Source organism: Pezoporus wallicus, unplaced genomic scaffold (assembly GCF_028554395.1).
Source record: "Pezoporus wallicus isolate ANWC-B61680 ecotype Strahan unplaced genomic scaffold, APGP_CSIRO_Pwel_v1 contig_4722, whole genome shotgun sequence".
In the NCBI taxonomy this organism is placed as follows: Eukaryota; Metazoa; Chordata; class Aves; order Psittaciformes; family Psittacidae; genus Pezoporus; species Pezoporus wallicus.
This window is the reverse complement of record NW_026641840.1, coordinates 2,655,556-2,674,463: the sequence shown is the minus strand read 5'-3', so window position 1 is coordinate 2,674,463 and position 18,908 is coordinate 2,655,556. Positions and strand designations below refer to the sequence as shown.

General features: G+C 56.0%; 3 protein-coding genes across 5 annotated transcripts in view; 2 read left to right on the top strand and 1 right to left on the bottom strand.

The window, feature by feature from the left end:
- TNPO3 (transportin 3) overlaps window positions 1-18,908 on the bottom strand; it is a 179,696-nt gene that overhangs the window by 40,989 nt on the left and 119,799 nt on the right. The gene's annotated exons all lie outside the window — the stretch shown is intronic.
- SMO (smoothened, frizzled class receptor) lies at window positions 1,311-9,219 on the top strand. The gene is made up of 11 exons (XM_057425448.1): window positions 1,311-1,658; window positions 3,385-3,590; window positions 4,347-4,556; window positions 4,636-4,808; window positions 4,961-5,180; window positions 5,272-5,395; window positions 5,478-5,570; window positions 5,767-5,875; window positions 6,085-6,270; window positions 6,568-6,716; window positions 7,411-9,219. The coding sequence occupies exons 1-11, from the start codon at window positions 1,400-1,402 to the stop codon at window positions 8,181-8,183; spliced, it is 2,502 nt and encodes an 833-aa protein (XP_057281431.1). The 5' UTR covers window positions 1,311-1,399; the 3' UTR covers window positions 8,184-9,219.
- Window positions 15,701-18,908, top strand: part of AHCYL2 (adenosylhomocysteinase like 2) — a 76,883-nt gene continuing 73,675 nt past the window's right edge. The window contains exon 1 of the mRNA XM_057425452.1: window positions 15,701-16,131. Coding sequence (XP_057281435.1) covers window positions 15,733-16,131 — 399 coding nt within the window. The 5' untranslated portion in view covers window positions 15,701-15,732. The remainder of the gene's footprint in view (window positions 16,132-18,908) is intronic.

Sequence of the window (18,908 nt, the reverse complement as noted above, 5' to 3'; positions counted from 1 at the left end):
GAATAAAAAGAAACTTTTCTCACCCCAAAAAAGTACCTTTTGTTCCCTAAAAAGCAACTTTCGTCCCCCAAAAGTGGCTTTTCTCCCACCAAAGTAACTTCCCAATCCCAAATGCAGTTTTTGTCCTCTAAGCAGCAGCTATTCCTCCCCAAAAGTAACATTCAACCCCCCCCAAAAGTTACTTTTTGCCCCCAAAAGAAACTTTTCTCACCTAATAAAGCACCTTTTGTTCCCCAAAAGCTCCTTTTGTCCCCAAAAGTTGACTTTTCACCCCCAAAGTGCTTTTTCTCCTCCAAAAAGCCACCTTTTCTTCCACAAAAGCAACTCTCCCCCTGAAAAAAGTGAGCTTCCCCTTCCCAAATCTAACTTTCCTGCCCTAGAAGTGACTTCTCTCCCTTGAAAACAACTTTTCTCCTCTGGAAAAGTGACTTTTCTGCCCCAGAAAGCAACTTTACCCCCTAAAAGTAACTTTTTTTGTCTCCAAAACAACTTTTATCCCCCTAGAAAAGCAATTTTCCCCCTCAAAATCAGCTCCCCTGTCCCAAATCTTTCCTCTCTCAAAACTAAACCCTTCTCCTCCAATCCCAAACTCCTCCCCTTCCAAAGCCGCTCTTCCTCTCCCCAAAGCGCCTTCTCCCTCCCCAAAAACGAGCTTTTCCCTCACAAAACCCAATATTTACCCCTCAGAACCCCACTTTCCCCTCCCAAAACCCCATCATTTCCCCTCCCCAAACCCAACATTTCCCCTCAAAAACCCACTTCCCCATCACAGATCTCCACTTTCCACTCACAAACCCCAACATTTCCCCCTCAAACCCCAACTTTCCCTCACAAACCCCCACATTTCCCCCTCCAAACCCCACTTTCCCCTCACAAACCCCATCCTTTATCCCTCAAACCCCACTTTCCCCTCACAAACCCCATCCTTTATCCCTCAAACCCCACTTTCCCCTCACAAACCCCATCCTTTATCCCCTCAAACCCCACTTTCCCCTCACAAACCCCATCCTTTATCCCTCAAGCCCCAACTTTCCCCCCTCAGGAGACCACCCCTTTCCCTTCTCCCCGAGCGCGACCCCCCGCCTCAAACTCCACTTTCCTCCCCAAAACCCCTCCCCTTCCCTGTCCGCTGCAAGAAAAAGTAACTTTTTCCTCACAAAAAGGCACTTTTTTCCCTCACAAACACCCGGTCCCCGCCCCGCTCTCCTCAGCCCGCCCCGGCGGGGGGCGCGGGGCCGTGGCGGGCCGGGCCGCGCTACGCTGAGGGGGAAGAAGAAGAAGAAGGAGGAGGAGGAGGAGGAGGAGGAGCGGGGCCGCTCCGCTCCCCTCCCGGCGAGCTCAACAAAGGGCGGCGGGGCATGGCGGGCGGCGGGGCCGCGTAGCGCCGGTGCGGGCCGGGATGGCGGCGCAGGGCGGCGGGTGGCGGTGGGCGCTGGCGCTGGGCATGGCGCTGGCCCTGGGCGGCCGCCGCTGCCCCGCCGCCCCGCTCCTCAACGCTTCGGCCGTGCCCGAGCGCTGCCGCCGCGCCGCGTCCTGCGAGCAGCTGCGGTTCGGGTCCTGCCTGGGCTCGGCGCTGCCCTACGCCGCCACCTCCACGTTGTTGGCTACGGACTCGGCTTCGCAGGAGGAGGCGCACGGGAAGCTCCTGCTCTGGTCCGGTACGGGACGCACCGGGGCGAGGCCCGCGCCGGGCCGGGCGCTGGCGGGGAGCGGGGGCTGCGGGCGGGTAAAGGGGAGCCCGGAGCGCTGTGGAGGAGCGCAGGGGGTGGAATGCGGTGCAGGGAAGCACAGCAGGGCCATGGGGAGGGGGCTGTACAGAGCGGGATTGGGATAGGGATAGGTGCAGCATAGGAAACTCGGTAACGGGGGCCTGGAGATCGGGACAGTGTAGAGGGGAGCTGTATAATGGGGGATAGTATAGAGAGGGAGCAGTAGAACAGGGGATGGGTGCAGTAGAGATAACTGTATAGTAGGGAATTGGGGATGGGGACAGTACAGAGGGGAGCTGTATAGTGGGAGATGAGATATGAGTATCTTACAGAAGGCTGTATGGAATGGGCTGGAGATGGGTGCAGTGTGCAGAGGGAGCAGTATAGCAGGGGATGGGATGGGTGCAATACAGATAGCTGTATAGCAGGGAATTGGGGATGGGAACAGTACAGAGGGGAGCTGTATAGTGGGAGATAGGGGACGAGTGTCTTACAGGAGGCTGTATGGATGGGGCTGGAGATGGGTGCAGCGTAGAGAGGAGCAGTATAGTGGGGAACAGTCTAGGAAGGTGTATAGAAAGGGACTAGAGATGGTACAGTGTAAACGGGAGCAGTATAGCAGGGGACTGGGGGACACATACAGTATGGAAAGTTCTATAGCAGGGCACAGGGGATGGGTGCAGTACAGATAGCTGTATAGCAGGGGGTTGGGGATGGGACAGTATGGAAGGGAGCAATGTGTAATGGGGGATAAGGGATGAGTATGGTATAGAAAGGTGTGTGGAAAGGGACTGCAGCTGGGTACAGAGTAGAGGGGAGCAGTATAGCAGGGTATGATACAGAAAACTAGTAGGGGACAGAGATGGGACAAAGATGGGTGCAGTATGGGGGGAGTAGTATAGCAGGGGATTGGGGATGAGTACAGTATAGGAAACTATAGTAAGGGCAGAAGATGGGTACAGTGTAGAGAAGAGCTGTATAGTGGCGGATTTGGGATGGGTACAGTATAGAAATCTGTATAGCAGGGTTATGGAGATGGGTACAGTGTAGACAGGGGCAGTATAGTAGGGGTCTGAGCTGGGTACAATATAGAGAAGGAGCAGTATAGGAGGGGACAGGGCATGAGTATGACAGAAAGCTGTATAAAATGGGCCTGGGGGTGGGTACAGTGTAGAGAGGAGCAGTACAGCGGGGGACTGTGGATAGGTACAGTACAGAGGGGAGTAGTATAGTGGGGAATAGGGGATGGGGTATAGCATATAAGAGAGCAGTATAGCAGGGAACTAGGTACAGTATAGAGGAGCAGCATAGCAGAGGACTGGGTACAGTATAGGTGAGGCTCAGATGTGGGCACAGTATAGAGGGTAAGGGGACTGGGGATGGGCACAGTCATGGGGACAGTATGGAGGGGAGCAGTATAATGGGGGACCATGAAGGGGTACTGTACATATACCTGTACAGCAATGGGCCGGGGAGGGGTACAGTATGGAGGGCAGCAGTAGAGCAGGGACTGCGGCTGAGTCCATGTGGCAGGGGAGCAGCACCCCAGAGGTACCATAGAGGGATCCTGGTGCTGAGCTGATGGGTGCATGGTGGGGCCTGCCCCATCCCATCCCCATGTGTGGGGCCACAGCAGCCGTGTCCACGCAGGGTGGTGACAGCGTTGTCCCCACAGGCCTGCGTAACGCCCCGCGCTGCTGGGACGTCATCCAGCCCCTGCTCTGTGCTGTCTACATGCCCAAGTGCGAGGACGGGCAGGTGGAGTTGCCCAGCCAGACCCTGTGCCAGGCCACCCGGGCACCATGCACCATCGTGGAGCGTGAGCGTGGATGGCCAGACTTCCTCAAGTGCACCACAGACCGCTTCCCTGAGGGATGCCCGGTACGGGGGGACACCACGGGCTCCATGTCCCATTTAGTGACAGACCTGAACATGAGCTTGTGCTCAGGCGGCCAAGGAGCCACCAGCATCCTGGCCTGTACCAGCACCAGTGTGGCAGTAGGGCTAGGGCAGTGACTGTGCCCCTGCACCGGGCACTGGTGAGGCTGCACCTTGAATCCTGTGTTCAGTTCTGGGCCCTTCACTGCAAGAGAGACATTGAGGTGCTGGAGTGGGGCCAGAGAAGGGCAACGGAGCTGGTGCAGGGCCTGGAGCACAAGTGTGATGGGGAAGGGCTGAGGGACCTGGGGGTTTCAGTCTGGAGAAGAGAAGACTCAGGGGGGACCTGATGGCTCCCTCCAAGTGCCTGAGAGGAGGATGGAGCCAGGAGGGGCTGGGCTCTGCTCCCAAGGAACAAGGGATGGGACAAGAGGAAACGGCCTCAAGCTGCACCAGGGCAGGTTTAGATGGAGCTGAGGAACAATTCCTTCCCCAGAGGGTGCTCAGGCATTGGAACAGGCTGCCCAGGGCAGGGCTGCAGTCACCGTCCCTGCAAGTGTTCACACAGCGTGGAGACGAGGCCTCAGTGCCATGGGTTAGTGGTGGCCTTGGCAGTGTTTTTCCAGCCTGGCTGATTCCATGATTCTCAGGGAGCAGGGAAATGCTGTCTGTTCCCAGCCCTCCATGGGGGACTGGTGTCCACACCCTTCACCATGAGGGTGCTGCCTCCTCCTCATGGCCTCACTTCTCCTCCGGCAGAACGAGGTGCAGAACATCAAGTTCAACAGCTCGGGGCAGTGTGAGGCACCGCTGGTGAGGACAGACAACCCCAAGAGCTGGTATGAGGACGTGGAGGGTTGTGGCATCCAGTGCCAAAACCCACTCTTCACAGAGAAGGAGCACCGTGAGATGCACGTCTACATCGCTGCCTTCAGCTCCGTCACCATCTTCTGCACCTTCTTCACCCTGGTGAGACATGGGGGGACATAGGGTGGGGTCCCCAAAAGTGGACCAGGCTCCAAGCTGTCCCTTTGTCCTCCTTCACCAGGCCACATTTGTTGCTGACTGGAGGAACTCCAACCGCTACCCAGCTGTCATCCTCTTCTACATCAACGCCTGCTTCTTCGTGGGCAGCATCGGTTGGTTGGCGCAGTTCATGGATGGGGCCCGTGATGAGATCGTGTGCCGGGCTGATGGCACCATGCGGCTGGGAGAGCCCACGTACGTGTCACCTCCAACCCCATCCCACCACTGCCACGTTCCAGAAGGTCTCCTCTGGCTCCTCCATGCCTCTTGGAAGGGGATGGAGATCTCCTTCCTCCTCCCTGTCCTGTTGTGCAGTTGGTGATGCTCTTGTCTCACCTCATCCATAGCTCCAACGAGACACTCTCCTGCGTCATCATCTTCGTCATCGTTTACTACTCGCTGATGTCGGGTGTCATCTGGTTTGTCATGCTGACCTACGCCTGGCACACTTCCTTCAAGGCACTGGGCACCACCTACCAGCCGCTGGTGGGCAAGACCTCCTACTTCCACCTCATCACCTGGTCCATCCCCTTCGTCCTCACCGTGGCCATCCTGGCTGTGGCACAGGTACCGGCACTGCGATCCTGTATCCTGGTGGTGACATGCACAGGGAGAGGTGGCCACAGCCACCTCACTCCTTTTGTCCCCATCTCCCCAGGTGGATGGTGACTCTGTCAGTGGCATCTGCTTTGTGGGGTACAAGAACTACCGGTACCGGGCCGGCTTTGTCCTGGCGCCCATTGGGCTTGTCCTTGTTGTGGGTGGCTACTTCCTCATCCAGGGTAGGTTTGGGCTCACCCTGCCATGGGGATGGGATGACTGTGGGTGTCCCCCAGCCCTGACCACCTCATCCCTCCCCCACAGGGGTCATGACGCTCTTCTCCATCAAGAGCAACCACCCTGGGCTGCTCAGCGAGAAGGCAGCCAGCAAGATCAATGAGACCATGCTGCGCCTGGGTGAGTGCTGCTCCACAGGCACTGTTTCCATGGGGATTTGAGTGGGAAAGGGGACATCGTGCTCCCTGGAAACCCCAATGGTCCCATCCCACATCCTGGGGGTGCCTGCAGTGGGGGATGAAGCTGTAGTGATGGATCATGGCTCCTGTTGTCACTGGGGTCCAGCTAAACTGGGGATGTCCCACTTCTCTTCCAGGCATCTTTGGCTTCTTGGCCTTTGGCTTTGTCTTCATCACTTTTGGTTGTCACTTCTATGACTTCTTCAACCAGGCGGAGTGGGAACGCAGCTTTCGGGAATATGTGCTGTGAGTGGGACAGGGACAAGGACGGGGATGGGGATGTGGACGGGAACAGGAGGGCAAGTGGGATCCTAGGACGTTGAATTTAGTGGTGGACATGGAGAAGTGGAGGAGTCCCATGTCCCCCACCAGCATTCCCACCACATCTCACTTTGCAGAGGTGTGTCACTGGGTGTCCCCTCCTTATGGCCAGCGTCCCCCGTCTGTCCCCGCAGGTGTGAGGCCAACGTGACCATCGCCACGCAGACCAACAAGCCCATCCCTGACTGTGAGATCAAGAACCGGCCGAGCCTGCTGGTGGAGAAGATCAACCTCTTTGCCATGTTCGGCACTGGCATCTCCATGAGCACATGGGTCTGGACCAAGGCCACGCTGCTCATCTGGAGGCGCACATGGTGCAGGTAGGACCCCAAGGATGTCAGCCCGTCCTGCCCCATCCAGCATCCTGAGACGCTGGAGCTTGTCCCCGGGCTTTTGTCCCTCAATGAGTTGTGGGCTCACAGTAGGTGGCAGTGTAGGAACGGGGTGGCCTCTCTCACTCTGCAGGCATCTCATGTCCTCCTTGTGGGACACCTCCATCTGCAGGGGACCCATCCAGCTCAGTCCTATCACTTAGTGTCCCTGTCCAGAGGGAGATGGGGAGGGTCTCTTGTGCCTGGGCCACCCCATATCTCTGCTGTGACCTGCTGTGTCCCCAGGCTGACGGGGCAGAGCGATGACCAACCCAAGAGGATCAAGAAGAGCAAGATGATCGCAAAGGCCTTCTCCAAGCGCAAGGAGCTGTTGCGTGACCCAGGCCAGGAGCTATCCTTCAGCATGCACACCGTGACACACGATGGCCCTGTGGGTATGTGTGCTGGGCTGCATCAGAAGGAGTGTAAGCAGAAGGTCCAGGGAGGTCCTGGGAGCAGGTCTGGGGAGATCCTGCCCCTCTGCTCTGCGAGACCCCACCTGCAGCACTGTGTGCAGTTCTGGTGTCCTCAACATCAGAAGGACACAGAGCTGTTGGAGCAAGTCCAGAGGAGGCCACGAGGATGATTGGGGCTGAAGCAGCTCCCATATGGAGACAGGCTGAGAACACTGGGGCTGTTCAGCCTGGAGAAGAGAAACCACGTGGAGACCTCAGAGCAGCTTCCAGTGTCTGAAGGGGGCTACAAGGATGCTGGAGAGGGACCCTTCATCAGGGACTGGAGTGATAGGACAAGGGGTGAGGGGTTCAAACTGAAACAGGGGAGATTGAGATGAGCTCTTAGGCAGAAGCTCTTCCCTGTGAGGGTGCTGAGGCGCTGGCACAGGGTGCCCAGAGAAGCTGTGGCTGCCCCATCCCTGGCAGTGTTCAAGGCCAGGTTGGACATAGGGGCTTGGAGCAAGCTGCTCTAGTGGAAGGTGTCCCTGCCCGTGGCAGGGGTTGGAACTGGAGGAGCTTTAAGGTCCCTCCCAACCCAAACTATTCCACAATTCTGTGTGGGAGGGGCACATCTCAGCAGCTCCCTGGTGGCCCCGTTATCCCCCATTGACCAGGCTCTCTGTTGTCCTTGCAGCCGGTTTAGCATTTGACATCAACGAGCCATCAGGTGACGTGTCCTCAGCGTGGGCCCAGCACGTCACCAAGATGGTGGCCAGGAGGGGAGCCATCCTGCCCCAGGACATCTCCGTGACACCCGTGGCAACACCTGGCAAGTCCTTGGGGACCATGTTGGGGGGGAGGGATGAGGAGGGCTGGGAGGTGCTGGGGGGACACAGGGCAGCATGTGGCCACTCTCACCCCATTCCACATCCCACAGTGCCACCAGAGGAGAGAGCCAACCTCTGGGTGGTTGAAGCCGACGTCTCCCCCGAGCTGCAGAAGCGCAGTGGCCGCAGGAAGAAGAGGAGGAAGAAGAAGAAGAAGGGGGTGAGCCCAGACCCCGAGCGCTGCCTAGGGGGTTCCGCAGCCCCCTTAGCACCCAGCACCGTCCCCCACCTGCCCCGGCTGCCACCCCAGCCCTGCCTGGTCACTTTTGCCCCCGACATGCTTCCGGGGCTCCCACCTGAAGCCACCTTCGCCGGGCGACCATGGGACAACCGCTGCAGAGCCAAGGTCCTGCACCTCATCAGCAACCCCTTCTGCCCCGAGGGCGGCTCCCCGGAGGAGGAGAGGCCCAGCCCCAGCACCGGGCACCAGCAGCACAACGGGGCTCCGCTGTGGCTCCCCAGGCCAGACCCCCGTGCTGGGGGGATGAGGACTCAGGGCCGTCGGGCCGCCTTGGGCCCCATCCACTCCCGGACCAACCTGGTGGATGCAGAGCTGCTGGATGCTGATTCGGACTTTTGAGCTTGGTGGGATGTTGTGAGCAGATGGGGGTGGCCCTGAAGCCTCATCCAGTGCCAGCAGCTTGTGAGGAGACTTGGAAGCCCATCCTGACCCACTGAGCTCGGTCCTGAGCATCCCTCCAGCCTGGCCACTGCTGATTTCCACCCTTGGAGGACTGTGTCACTCCCCAGGCAGACTCAATTCACATCCCAGCCCAGCGAGATGCCAAAAGTAAGGTTTTGGGGTATCCCCACGGCATCACTGTGAGAAGAGAAACTGCATGTTGGTGGAACAAACCCCGTCCAGGTCCTGCAGGGATATATGGAGAAGGGGGACACTGCCTTTGCCCCCCAGGACAGTGGTACCAGGCAGCGGGTGAGCGCAGCTCAGGGTGGATTTTGGGGAGCTGCATGCCACACCTTGGGGTGCTGGGACCTGCTGCCACCCCTCACTCTCTCCCCCACTGTGAGTAGATGGTACGTAGAGCTTCCACACACGTGTGCCAATAGTTTTGTAATACACCAAGCCATGGTGCTGCAGCTGAGTGGGATGAGCTGATCCCTGCTCACGGGGTGTAGCAGCACCCTGGGGTGCGCCCGTTTCTCTGGGTACACCCCTCATTCCTTCAGGGGTCCAAAAGTGCCTTCCAGCTCCCCATAGAGCTGCACCAGACCTATACCACAGGGTTGGTGGGCTGGTGGGCCCTGACCAGGGGAGGTGGGGAGTCACTTTGGGGTGCTCCCTGAGCCATGATGCCTAAACCAGGACCCAAACCAGGTGCTCTCGGGGTGCACCCACCCCCTGAGCAAAGCTTTTTTTTATGTTTTTAACTAAACCTCCCCCAGTTTACACTAAACCCAGACAAGTGCTGAGGTAGGAGGGCTCCAGTCCCTGCTGGTGTTTTCTATTTGTCCATTACCCCCCAAATCATCTTTATCAAACCCCAGTAGGCTCCTGGTGTTCCCTCTATCCCAGTGACCTCCATGGGTGCCTTTTTTTGCTGTGTAAAGGAAAACTCTCCTGTATCAGTATTAAATTTACCACATTTCCAGTGCCAGCGACCGCCCTGGGCTCTTTGGGGAGGGGAAATGTTGCTGACTCCTAAAAGGGCTCCAAATGCCCTAAAAATGATCTTGAACTGTTTAAACCCAGCTTTAAACTTGCTGACTCCTAAAAGGGCTCCAAATGCCCTAAAAATGATCTTGACCCAGCTTTAACACCCGGTCCTGGCTATTTTGCCAGCAGAAGGCACATAGGAGGGGCTGGAAGTACCTGTGGGTGCTGTGAAGACTGTTTGAGGGGACAGTTGATGGGTTTTGGCAGCAAACTGGGGAGGTGGGGGGGGTTCCATTGCCAGCAGATGGCACTAGGGGGTTAGATATCCCCACACCCACCCTGGACACCCCGGTTTTGGGGTGCTGTGGGTGCCTCAGGCAGAGCAGGGACTCCCCCCGTGCTGTGTACATGGTGCTTTTGGGGACAGAACATTTGCTTTTCAGAAGGTCCTTTTGATTTCATGTGGTTATCCCAGAGACCAGGAACCTCTTTTGAGATTTGGGTGGAATTGGGCACTGCAAGTTGCATTTCCCAAGGGATTTGGCCACTTTTGCTCTGTCCTGGGGTGGGTGAGCAGCGGGAAGGCAGACGGGTTCATCCAGGGTGAAGCTAAATGGTTTTCTGTCTTGTCTTTGTTTTTGTGGGCATTCTTTAATCTCTCTGTATTTTAATTTTAGGGCCATTTTCCCCCCCTTTTAATCTATATTTTATTTTTATGGACTTTTTTATCCTCTTTTTCCATCTCTATTTTATTTTTATGGGTTTCTCTATGAAAAACAAAATGAGTTTGTAGCAGCTGCTCCTCACTGATAATGGTGTTTAGAGACAAATAGCTAAAATCCTTAATTCTGGAAACAACAGGAGACATCCCAACCCCACCACATTCCTTCTTTTCATCCCAGATATCAAAAAAAAAACCCTGGATTTGGCTTGGGCACATGATGTGGGACCGGGAAGGGGATGGGGTACAGGGGACAATCCTGCTCTGCACTGTGTCCTCTGAACCTCTCCCCAAGAGCATCTCATCCTTTGGGCTCCCTCAGTGTTGGGAAGTTTTAAGGACCTGAGGGACAAATCTTGTAACAGTCTTCCAAAACCTAAAGGGATGGCTTTAGGGTCCCTTCCAACCCAAACCATTCATGATTCTATGACTCTGTGACCCTGTGCCTAGACATGGAATCATAGAGTCTCATTTCCTTATGAAATTGGCTTCAAATAATAACTGGAAGATACTAAAGCTGTTGCACACTGGGAGGTAGGCAGAGGGAAGGGCTCTTTGCTGCTTTGTAATGTAAAGTGGATCCTCGAATACTGCTCCTCACTGAAAGGGAAAAGGATAATAAGCAGGAGGATGCTATTAACTTGTGATCATTTGAGCTCTTCCCTTTCCTACCTGCGGATGCTCCATGTACAGCTGAGGAAATTAATTGGGTTTGGCCAATGAAGAGGCTGAGCAGGTGAAACCTGCAGATACATGGAATAACAGTATCCCAGACTGGTTTGGGTTGGAAGGGACCTTAAAGCTCATCCAGTTCCAATCCCTTGCCACGGGCAGGGACACCTTCCACTAGAGCAGCTTGCTCCAAGCCCCTATGTCCAACCTGGCCTTGAACACTGCCAGGGATGGGGCAGCCACAGCTTCTCTGGGCACCCTGTGCCAGCGCCTCAGCACCCTCACAGGGAAGAGCTTCTGCCTAAGAGCTCATCTCAGTCTCTCCTCTGGCAGGTTAAAGCCATTCCCCTTGGCCTGGCCCTACAGGCCCTTCTCCAAAGCCCCTCTCCAGCTTTCCTGCAGCCCCTTTAGGCACTGGAGCTGCTCTAAGGTCTCCCCTTCAGGAGCCTTCTCTTCTCCAGGCTGACCCAGCCCAGCTCTCTCAGCCTGCCTCCAGAGCAGAGCTGCTCCAGCCCTCGCAGCATCTCCATGGCCTCCTCTGCACTCGCTCCAACAGCTCCACGTCCCTCTTGTGCTGCTGCCCCAGAGCTGGATCAGGACTGCAGGGGGGGTCTCCCCGGAGCACAGCAGAGGGGCAGGATCCCCTCCCTGAGCTGCTGCTCACGCTCTTGGGGTGCAGCCCAGCACATGGGGGGGTTCTGGGCTCAAGTGCACACTGAAGCCAGGTCTTGGGCAGCCTCTCCTCACCCAGCACCCCCAAAGTGTTGTGCATGAGTCTGTCCATCTGTCAGGCATCCCCTGTGCTGTGCTCAGTGAGAGGCTGTAACTGACAAGTGAAGACTGCAAAGACTTCATATAAATTAAGTGTGGTGAGAGGAATTCCACACTCGTGGGCATCCCTATCCCAATGTTCTGCCTTTAAGTGGTTTTGGAGGTGCGGGAGATGAAACCACAGAGGGTCTCCCATCTGAACAGCCCAAGAGTGTTCATCAGGGCCAGGCAGGAAGTTTCTAAGGAATGTGGATCCTATTCATGAGGAATACATTTAACCATTTGCCCCTGGGGACAGACGTTGGCACTGTCTGTCCATCTGATTGCCTTTGCTGTAATTAAATGAGTCAAAACTACTACAGCGTGGGCTGGTCCTGGGGACGTGGCCAGAACAAATCAATAACTGCAGGAAAATGGGATTGCTCCTATCAAATATCCAAATGCCATTAGGTGGGGATGGGCTGAATCAGCTGATATTCCTATCTGTTATCCCAGAGGTGTAGTTAGAAGAACTGATGTTGTAGGGTGGTGTTGACTTCTGGTTTGGGATTGTATATATCACAGTGAGAGCACAACCATGTCTTTCATCTTACAGTGGGGTATTGGAATCTTGAATTGAGAAACTTCCATAGAAATATCCTTTTTCCCCCTTTTCTTCGTGTCTGGAAGCTTCAGCCTTTGTAGTGGTGCTGGGTGAGCTCTGCAGCTGGATCTTCATATGCCACAGGGCTGTTCTGTTCCCTTTAAATGGGATCAAGGAGGCACAAAGGATCCATACGAGCACTCCTGCCCGCCATCCCAAACCCCAGCACACATCTGGCTGCTGGCTCCATGTTCCAGGGCTGCTTTTAGGATTGAACATCACAAGAATGGGCAAATCCAGACTGGGAAGGTCTGTTTGTGCTCTGCTGACCCAGTAACTAGCCTGGTTTCCTCCCAGTCAGGTGCCCAGCATCACCACACACCTCAGATGCCCCGCCTCCGTTCCAGGATCCTGCAGCTATCTGACTCCTGTCTATCTTAACTTCATTTTTGTGGTCATCCTTAGGCTGAGAAAGTTAGGGCTGTTGAGCCTGGAGAAGAGAAGCTGCATGGAGACCTCAGGGCAGCTTCCAGTGTCTGAAGGGGGCTACAAGGATGCTGGAGAGGGACTCTTCATCAGGGACTGGAGTGATGGGACAAGGGGTGATGGGTTCAAACTGAAACAGGGGAAGTTCAGGTTGGAGATAAGGAAAAAGTTCTTGCCTGTGAGGGTGCTGAGGCGCTGGCACAGGGTGCCCAGAGAAGCTGTGGCTGCCCCATCCCTGGCAGTGTTCAAGGCCAGGTTGGACACAGGGGCTTGGAGCAAGCTGCTCTAGTGGAAGGTGTCCCTGCCCATGGCAGGGGGTTGGAACTGGAGGAGCTTCAAGGTCCCTTCCACCCAAACCATTCCATGATTCTCTGATTCTACCCTTGGTAGCAGAAACCAGCCCATCACCCATGCAGATCTACACGCAGCCACGTCTCTCAAGGCAGACTCACCTCTCAAAGGCTGCTCTGTGTGAAGGTGTCCCACCTCTCCCAGGCAGCAGCACCCCTGCCCTGCTGCCCGTCTCCGGTGCCTGTGCCGTGCTGCACATAGGGAAGGAGCCAGGCTCTCACAGAGCCCCAATTGTTTCAACTGCTCCATCCTCCCTCAAACCAAACGGCCTCCTCCTTCCTCTCCTGATAGCCCTTGTTTTCCCAGATAAATCCTCCAGCCCAGCCCAGCATATTGCTCTGGTTGTGTGGGGTGTTTGCTGGAGCTTTGGCAAGCTCTGATGGCTTGATCATTCCAAAAGGAGAAAGGGGGGTGAGTGTGGAGAAGATCCTGTACTGAGCCGGGACCAAACTCAGGGTCAGGATTTTGCCCAAGTAGCAGTTTCCCCCTCCGGTCAGGCAGGTTTTGGTCAGATTGTGGGATCCACAGCACTAGGAAATGGTAATATCTGCAGGATTTCTGCCTTGGGCATCAGGACAAGCTGCACTCTGCAGCAGAAGCACAATGCTGCAGGAGCTGGGGCTATACATGGATCCTGCTCTTCTCTGATGGCTCAAGTGTGTCTCTAGGGGAAGGGATATTCATCTTCTCCCACTCCAAATCCCTCCCACAGCAGCTTTTAAAGAGTTTTGTTCTCAGAGACCCTTTCTGAGCCTGCAATCTGCCTGAGACAGCTTTCTGATCCTAGGGAATGCTGTGCTGTGAGACCCGCACACACATTCTGGTTTCACCACAGAAAGGAAATGGCATTAGTTGGATAAAGTCAAACCTTCCATGCACAAAGGGATGTGCTGCTTTTCCTTTAACTTCAATCCCCTTCACACATTCCTCCCTTCATCCTCTCCCTGTCTCTGGTATTGTTCTCACCTCCATCCAGTTCAGCTGCTCCCTGGATATAATATAATCAATATTAGATATAATATTCATATAATATATATGATATATAACATATATATTGAAACCATTTTTTCCTCCTGTTCCCAGTGAGTTTTTACAAACTGGTCATCAGTTGCCAACCAGGTTCTTTCTCTCCAAGCATCAAACCCTCCTTTGGCTTCTCGGGTCTTGCTGCCCCTTGACTGCTGCCTCCTGATTTGGCGGGTGCTTCTTTGGGTTCCTCCTCTCTCTGTGCCTCATCTCACAGCCAGCTCATCCCAACCACAGCTCAACTCAAAGATTCCGGGCAGCAGGTGGTAACTTGGGAATCAGAAACTCTCCTGGTCATTGCAATCTTGTCTTAATTTTATCCTTAATGTTTCTGATTCATGGGGGTTCTGGTTGATCCTGGTATTCCACAGTATTTCCTGCTTCTCCCTTTAACAGCGTCTTGTTGCACTTGGGCCACACCAACCCCCTGCAACGCTCCAGGCTTGGGGAAGAGTGGCTGGAAACTGCTCATGGAACAGGACCTGGGGGTGCTGAATGATGGAGCTGAACGTGAGCAGCTTGTGCCCAGGCAGCCAGGAAGCCACCAGCATCCTGGCCTGTACCAGCACCAGTGCGGCAGCAGGGCCAGGGCAGTGACTGTGCCCCTGCACTGGGCACTGGTGAGGCTGCACCTTGAATCCTGTGTTCAGTTCTGGGCCCCTCACTGCAAGAGAGACATTGAGGTGCTGGAGTGGGGCCAGAGAAGGGCAGCGGAGCTGGTGCAGGGCCTGGAGAACAAGTGTGATGGGGAAGGGCTGAGGGACCTGGGGGGGACCTGATCACTGCCTACAACTGCCTGAGAGGAGGATGGAGCCAGGAGGGGCTGGGCTCTGCTCCCAAGGAACAAGGGATGGGACAAGAGGAAATGGCCTCAAGCTGCACCAGGGCAGGTTTAGATGGAGCTGAGGAACAATTCCTTCCCCAGAGGGTGCTCAGGCATTGGAACAGGCTGCCCAGGGCAGGGCTGCAGTCACCGTCCCTGCAAGTGTTCACACAGTGTGGAGACGAGGCCTCAGTGCCATGGGTTAGTGGTGGCCTTGGCAGGGCTGGGAACGGTTGGGCTGAATGAGCTTAAAGGGCTTTTCCAGCCTGGCTGATTCTATGATTCCATGATCTGCCACACCTCTCCTGCTTGGCCACTCACATCCCCTTTGATACCAAGGAACTTTCCTTTTGCTTCCAACCATCCCAATACGTTGGATACGAGCTCCTGCCCTTCAAATGAGATAGTAATATGGAATACAGCCCAAAATGCACAAGATTTCAGTCCTTGGCTTGTGCCTAGAGACCACATTAATCCTAATATGGTAAAAGTAAGAGGATGTGTATGACTTCCCTTTCCCTAAATGAAGCTTACCTGATGAGCCGGATTTAGGCCATCGGGGGTCATTAGTGACATTTGTCTGTCCTTGTGCCCCTGACCCACAGAGAGGCTCTGTGGCAGGACACCGCGTTTTCCGGCTATCCAGTGTGAGCACCTCTTGGTTTCCGTGGGGTTTTGCTTGTAAAGGAGCAGTGCCAGACCCCTGTTTGGTGCTCACACACCTGCGGCAGCCAAAACACATCAAAATCCATTAAAACGTGAAAAACCACCCAAGTTTCTGCACAGGGCAGGGGGCGGTGAGGACAACTCCTACCACGGCTCCACCTCCTGCCGCCGCCGCCATTTTGCGGCTCTGCCCCCTCCTCACCAGGCGTCTCCCCCTTCAGGACTACATTTCCCAGAAGCCCCCGCGGTGCAGCGCGGGCCGGTAGGGCGCTGGGACTGCAGCGCGGAGGCTGCCGGGAGTTGTAGTCCCGGCGCGGTGGCGGGCGGGAGGACTGCGCGTCCCGGCATATCCCGCGGCGCTGAGGGGCGGGCGCGGGGCGGTCCGTGCTCGGTAGAGCCGGAGGCGGTGGCGGCGATGTCGGTGCAGGTGGCGGCCCCGGCGGTGGAGCTGAAGGAGCTGAGCGGCCCCATGGATAAAGCGGCGGGGCCGCCGTGTGAGCCGGTGACCGCTCACCCTCCCGGGCACGGCGTGGCCGCGGCTCCCTGCCCGCTGTCGGCCACCGAGCGTGAGGCGGCCCTGGCGCCGTCGTGCAGCGAGCGGCCTCCCGGGAGCGGCTGCCCCGGGCTGTCGTCCTCCGCCGCCGGGCTGCCTCCGGGAGCCGCCAAGGTGCCGCAGGCTTCCGCTATGAAGCGGAGCGACCCGCATCACCCCCAGCACCGGCACCGCGACGGCGACGACAGCAGCGGGGCCGCGGCCGAGGCGCTTGTCAGTCCCGACGGCACCGTCAGCGAGGCGCCGCGCACCGTCAAGAAGGTAACGGGGAGGGATGGGAGGGAGAACCCGTCCGTGGGCGTGGGGAACCCGCACCCGCCCCGGGCCATCCCCGGCGGACACCCCTACACACACACCGGAGAGGGGGAACCGTCCCGGTGCATGGGGACACGGTGTTGCCTCCCTCCCCACAGGGCCTGGCGCGGTGCGCGGGTCCCGGTATGTGGGTATGGGGTGTTGGTGTGCCCCGGGCTGCACCCTGTGGCCGTGGGTTGCTTCTAAGCAGTGGCTGTGCTTTGGGGACATGCTCCTCCGGGGCCATGGGGTCCCATCTGCTCTTTGTGTGCCTCTGCCCTTGTGGATATATGTGGGGTGCACATGCAAACGTGGGCTCTGGATGTGCCCATGGACGTGTATGACCAGCAGGTGAGGGTCCGTGTTAGTTGTATGTATGCCTGGAGACATGCCTCCCTTGTAGGGTGCGTGCTCGCTTACTTGCACAGTGATGTACAAGGACTGTAGGTGCACAATGGTTGTGTGCACACCCTGCTCTGGGTGTGTGTGGGTTGTGGGAAGCGCCGGTGCCAGGTACGTGAGCTCCGGGGTGTGTGTGGGTTCACATTGGGTTCATGTCCCTGGGGTTATCTGCTTGCTTGGAAATAGAGATACGTGCCAGATAAAAACCTATAGAGCTGCCTGTGCCACTGGTACCCGAGGGATAACGAGGTTCCGGCTTGGATGTATGTGTGCACAGGCATGTACCTGTGTGTATCGCTGTGTGCACACACCCAGGGGTGCCCTGTGTCTGTGTCCTGGCGCCGGCGCGTCGAGGTGCGCATAGAGACCACGTGGATCATTGTCTGCCTGGTGACTGTGCACCTATGGATGTGGCAGAGCAGCACCTCTGTGCATATAGGCACACATGTATGTGCGTGCTCAGGCGTGCGCTTGTGCCTTTACATGTATGTCTGTGTATTGCTGTATCCTCACAGACACAGATGGGTTCAGACGTGCGCAGGCAGCCCTGTGTTGTGTGTAGGCATTTGCAGGCAGATGATGTCCATGCTGTGACCTGTTTGTGTAGATACATCCATACGTATCTGAGCTCCTCAGGTGGATGTTCCCATGGATGGAAATGCTCCCTGTAGCAGGGGTGTGCATGTACTCTCCTGCAGATACAGCCATATGTCCTTCCATTGATGGATGTAGAGAAACTCATGTTTTCCACAGAGTGGAAGCAACCTGAGGGCACCTCTCCCTTTGGAAATCTTGGGAGAACGATTTCTCCACCATGGTGAAAGAACCTTTTGGGGAATATAGGGGGAAAAGTGTTGTGATGGGAGCCTCCTGACTTGTGAAACTTTGAGGTGAAGACTTCATGGACATCTGGGTGAAATTCCACCCTCTTTCACCATCTCCCTAATACTTCCTCTCCCTTCTGAAGGCCAGGATGAGGGAGTTTGTCTCCATGACTGTGTGGCTTGCCTGAAATTGGAGTCTCTCGTACAGGCTCTGTAGGGAGGAATGTGTCCATGTAAAGAGGAGACTGAATCAAGGGCTTCTTCATCCATTTAGAACTCCCTGCCGGGGGGTCAGTTCCTTGGTAAAGGACATTTTCCCTCTAAGTCTGTGATTTCCACCACTGGTGTCTGGAGCTCTCTCCATTTCATACACTAATCCCATCTCTCTATTTTTAGAGATGCTCAGGGTATTCATACTTCTCCTCAAGTGTCTTTAATACTTCTAAACCCTTAGTCTTTTTCTTTGGTAAAACAACAGAAAGGGGTTTCTCCTTGCACCCCCTCCTGGAGTCCAGCACACCTCTGGTGAGAGGAGACCAACATCAGATGACACGTTTGTATCACTGACTCTAGGAGTGAAGGGCTGTATTGATGGGATTGAGCACCCTCATCAGGTTTCCTGGTGACGCTGAGCTGTGTGGTGTAGTCAACACACTGGAGGGAAGGGATGGAATCCAGAGGGATGCAGCTGCATCCAGCACTGGGGGCAACAGCATAGGGAGCTGCTGGAGTGAGTGCAGAGGAGGCAGCAGAGGTGCTGCGAGGGCTGGAGCAGCTCTGCTCTGGAGCCAGGCTGAGAGAGCTGGGCTGGGTCAGCCTGGAGAAGGCTCCTGAAGGGGAGACCTTAGAGCAGCCTAAAGGGGCTCCAGGAAACTTGGAGAGGGGCTTTGGACAGGGGCCTGTAGGGCCAGGCCAAGGGGAATGGCTTTAACCTGCCAGAGGGGAGACTGAGATGAGCTCTTAGGCAGAAGCTCTTCCCTGTGAGGGTGCTGAGGCGCTGGCACAGGGTGCCCAGAGAAGCTGTGGCTGCCCCATCCCTGGCAGTGTTCAAGGCCAGGTTGGACACAGGGGCTTGGAGCAAGCTGCTCTGGTGCAAGGTGTCCCTGCCTGTGGCAAGGGGTTGGAACTGGAGGAGCTTTAAGATCCCTTCCACCCAAAACATTTTGTGATAGTGGGTTCAAAGGAGGTGATCCTGCCCCTCTACTCTGCTCTTGTGAGACCTCACTTGGAGTATTATGTGCAGTTCTGGTGTCCTCAACATAAAAAGGACATGGAACTGTTGGAAAAAGTCCAGAGGAGGCCACAAGGATGATCAGGGGACTGGAGCACCTCCTGTATGAAGACAGGCTGAGAAAGTTTGGGCTGTTCAGTCTGGAGAAGAGAAGGCTGCGTGGAAACCTCATAGCAGCTTCCAGTATCTGAAGGGGGCCTTATAGGGATGCTGGGGAGGGACTCTTCATTAGGGACTGTAGTGATAGGACAAGGGGTAAAGGGTTCAAACTGAAACGAGGGAAATTT

Coding starts and splice junctions, on each gene's coding strand:
- SMO (XM_057425448.1), top strand. CDS start 1,400: ATGGCGGCGCAGGGCGGCGGGTGGCGGTGGGCGCTGGCGCTGGGCATG. Junction 6,271..6,567: donor TGGAGGCGCACATGGTGCAG/GTAGGACCCCAA, acceptor CTGTGTCCCCAG/GCTGACGGGGCAGAGCGATG. Junction 6,717..7,410: donor GACACACGATGGCCCTGTGG/GTATGTGTGCTG, acceptor TTGTCCTTGCAG/CCGGTTTAGCATTTGACATC.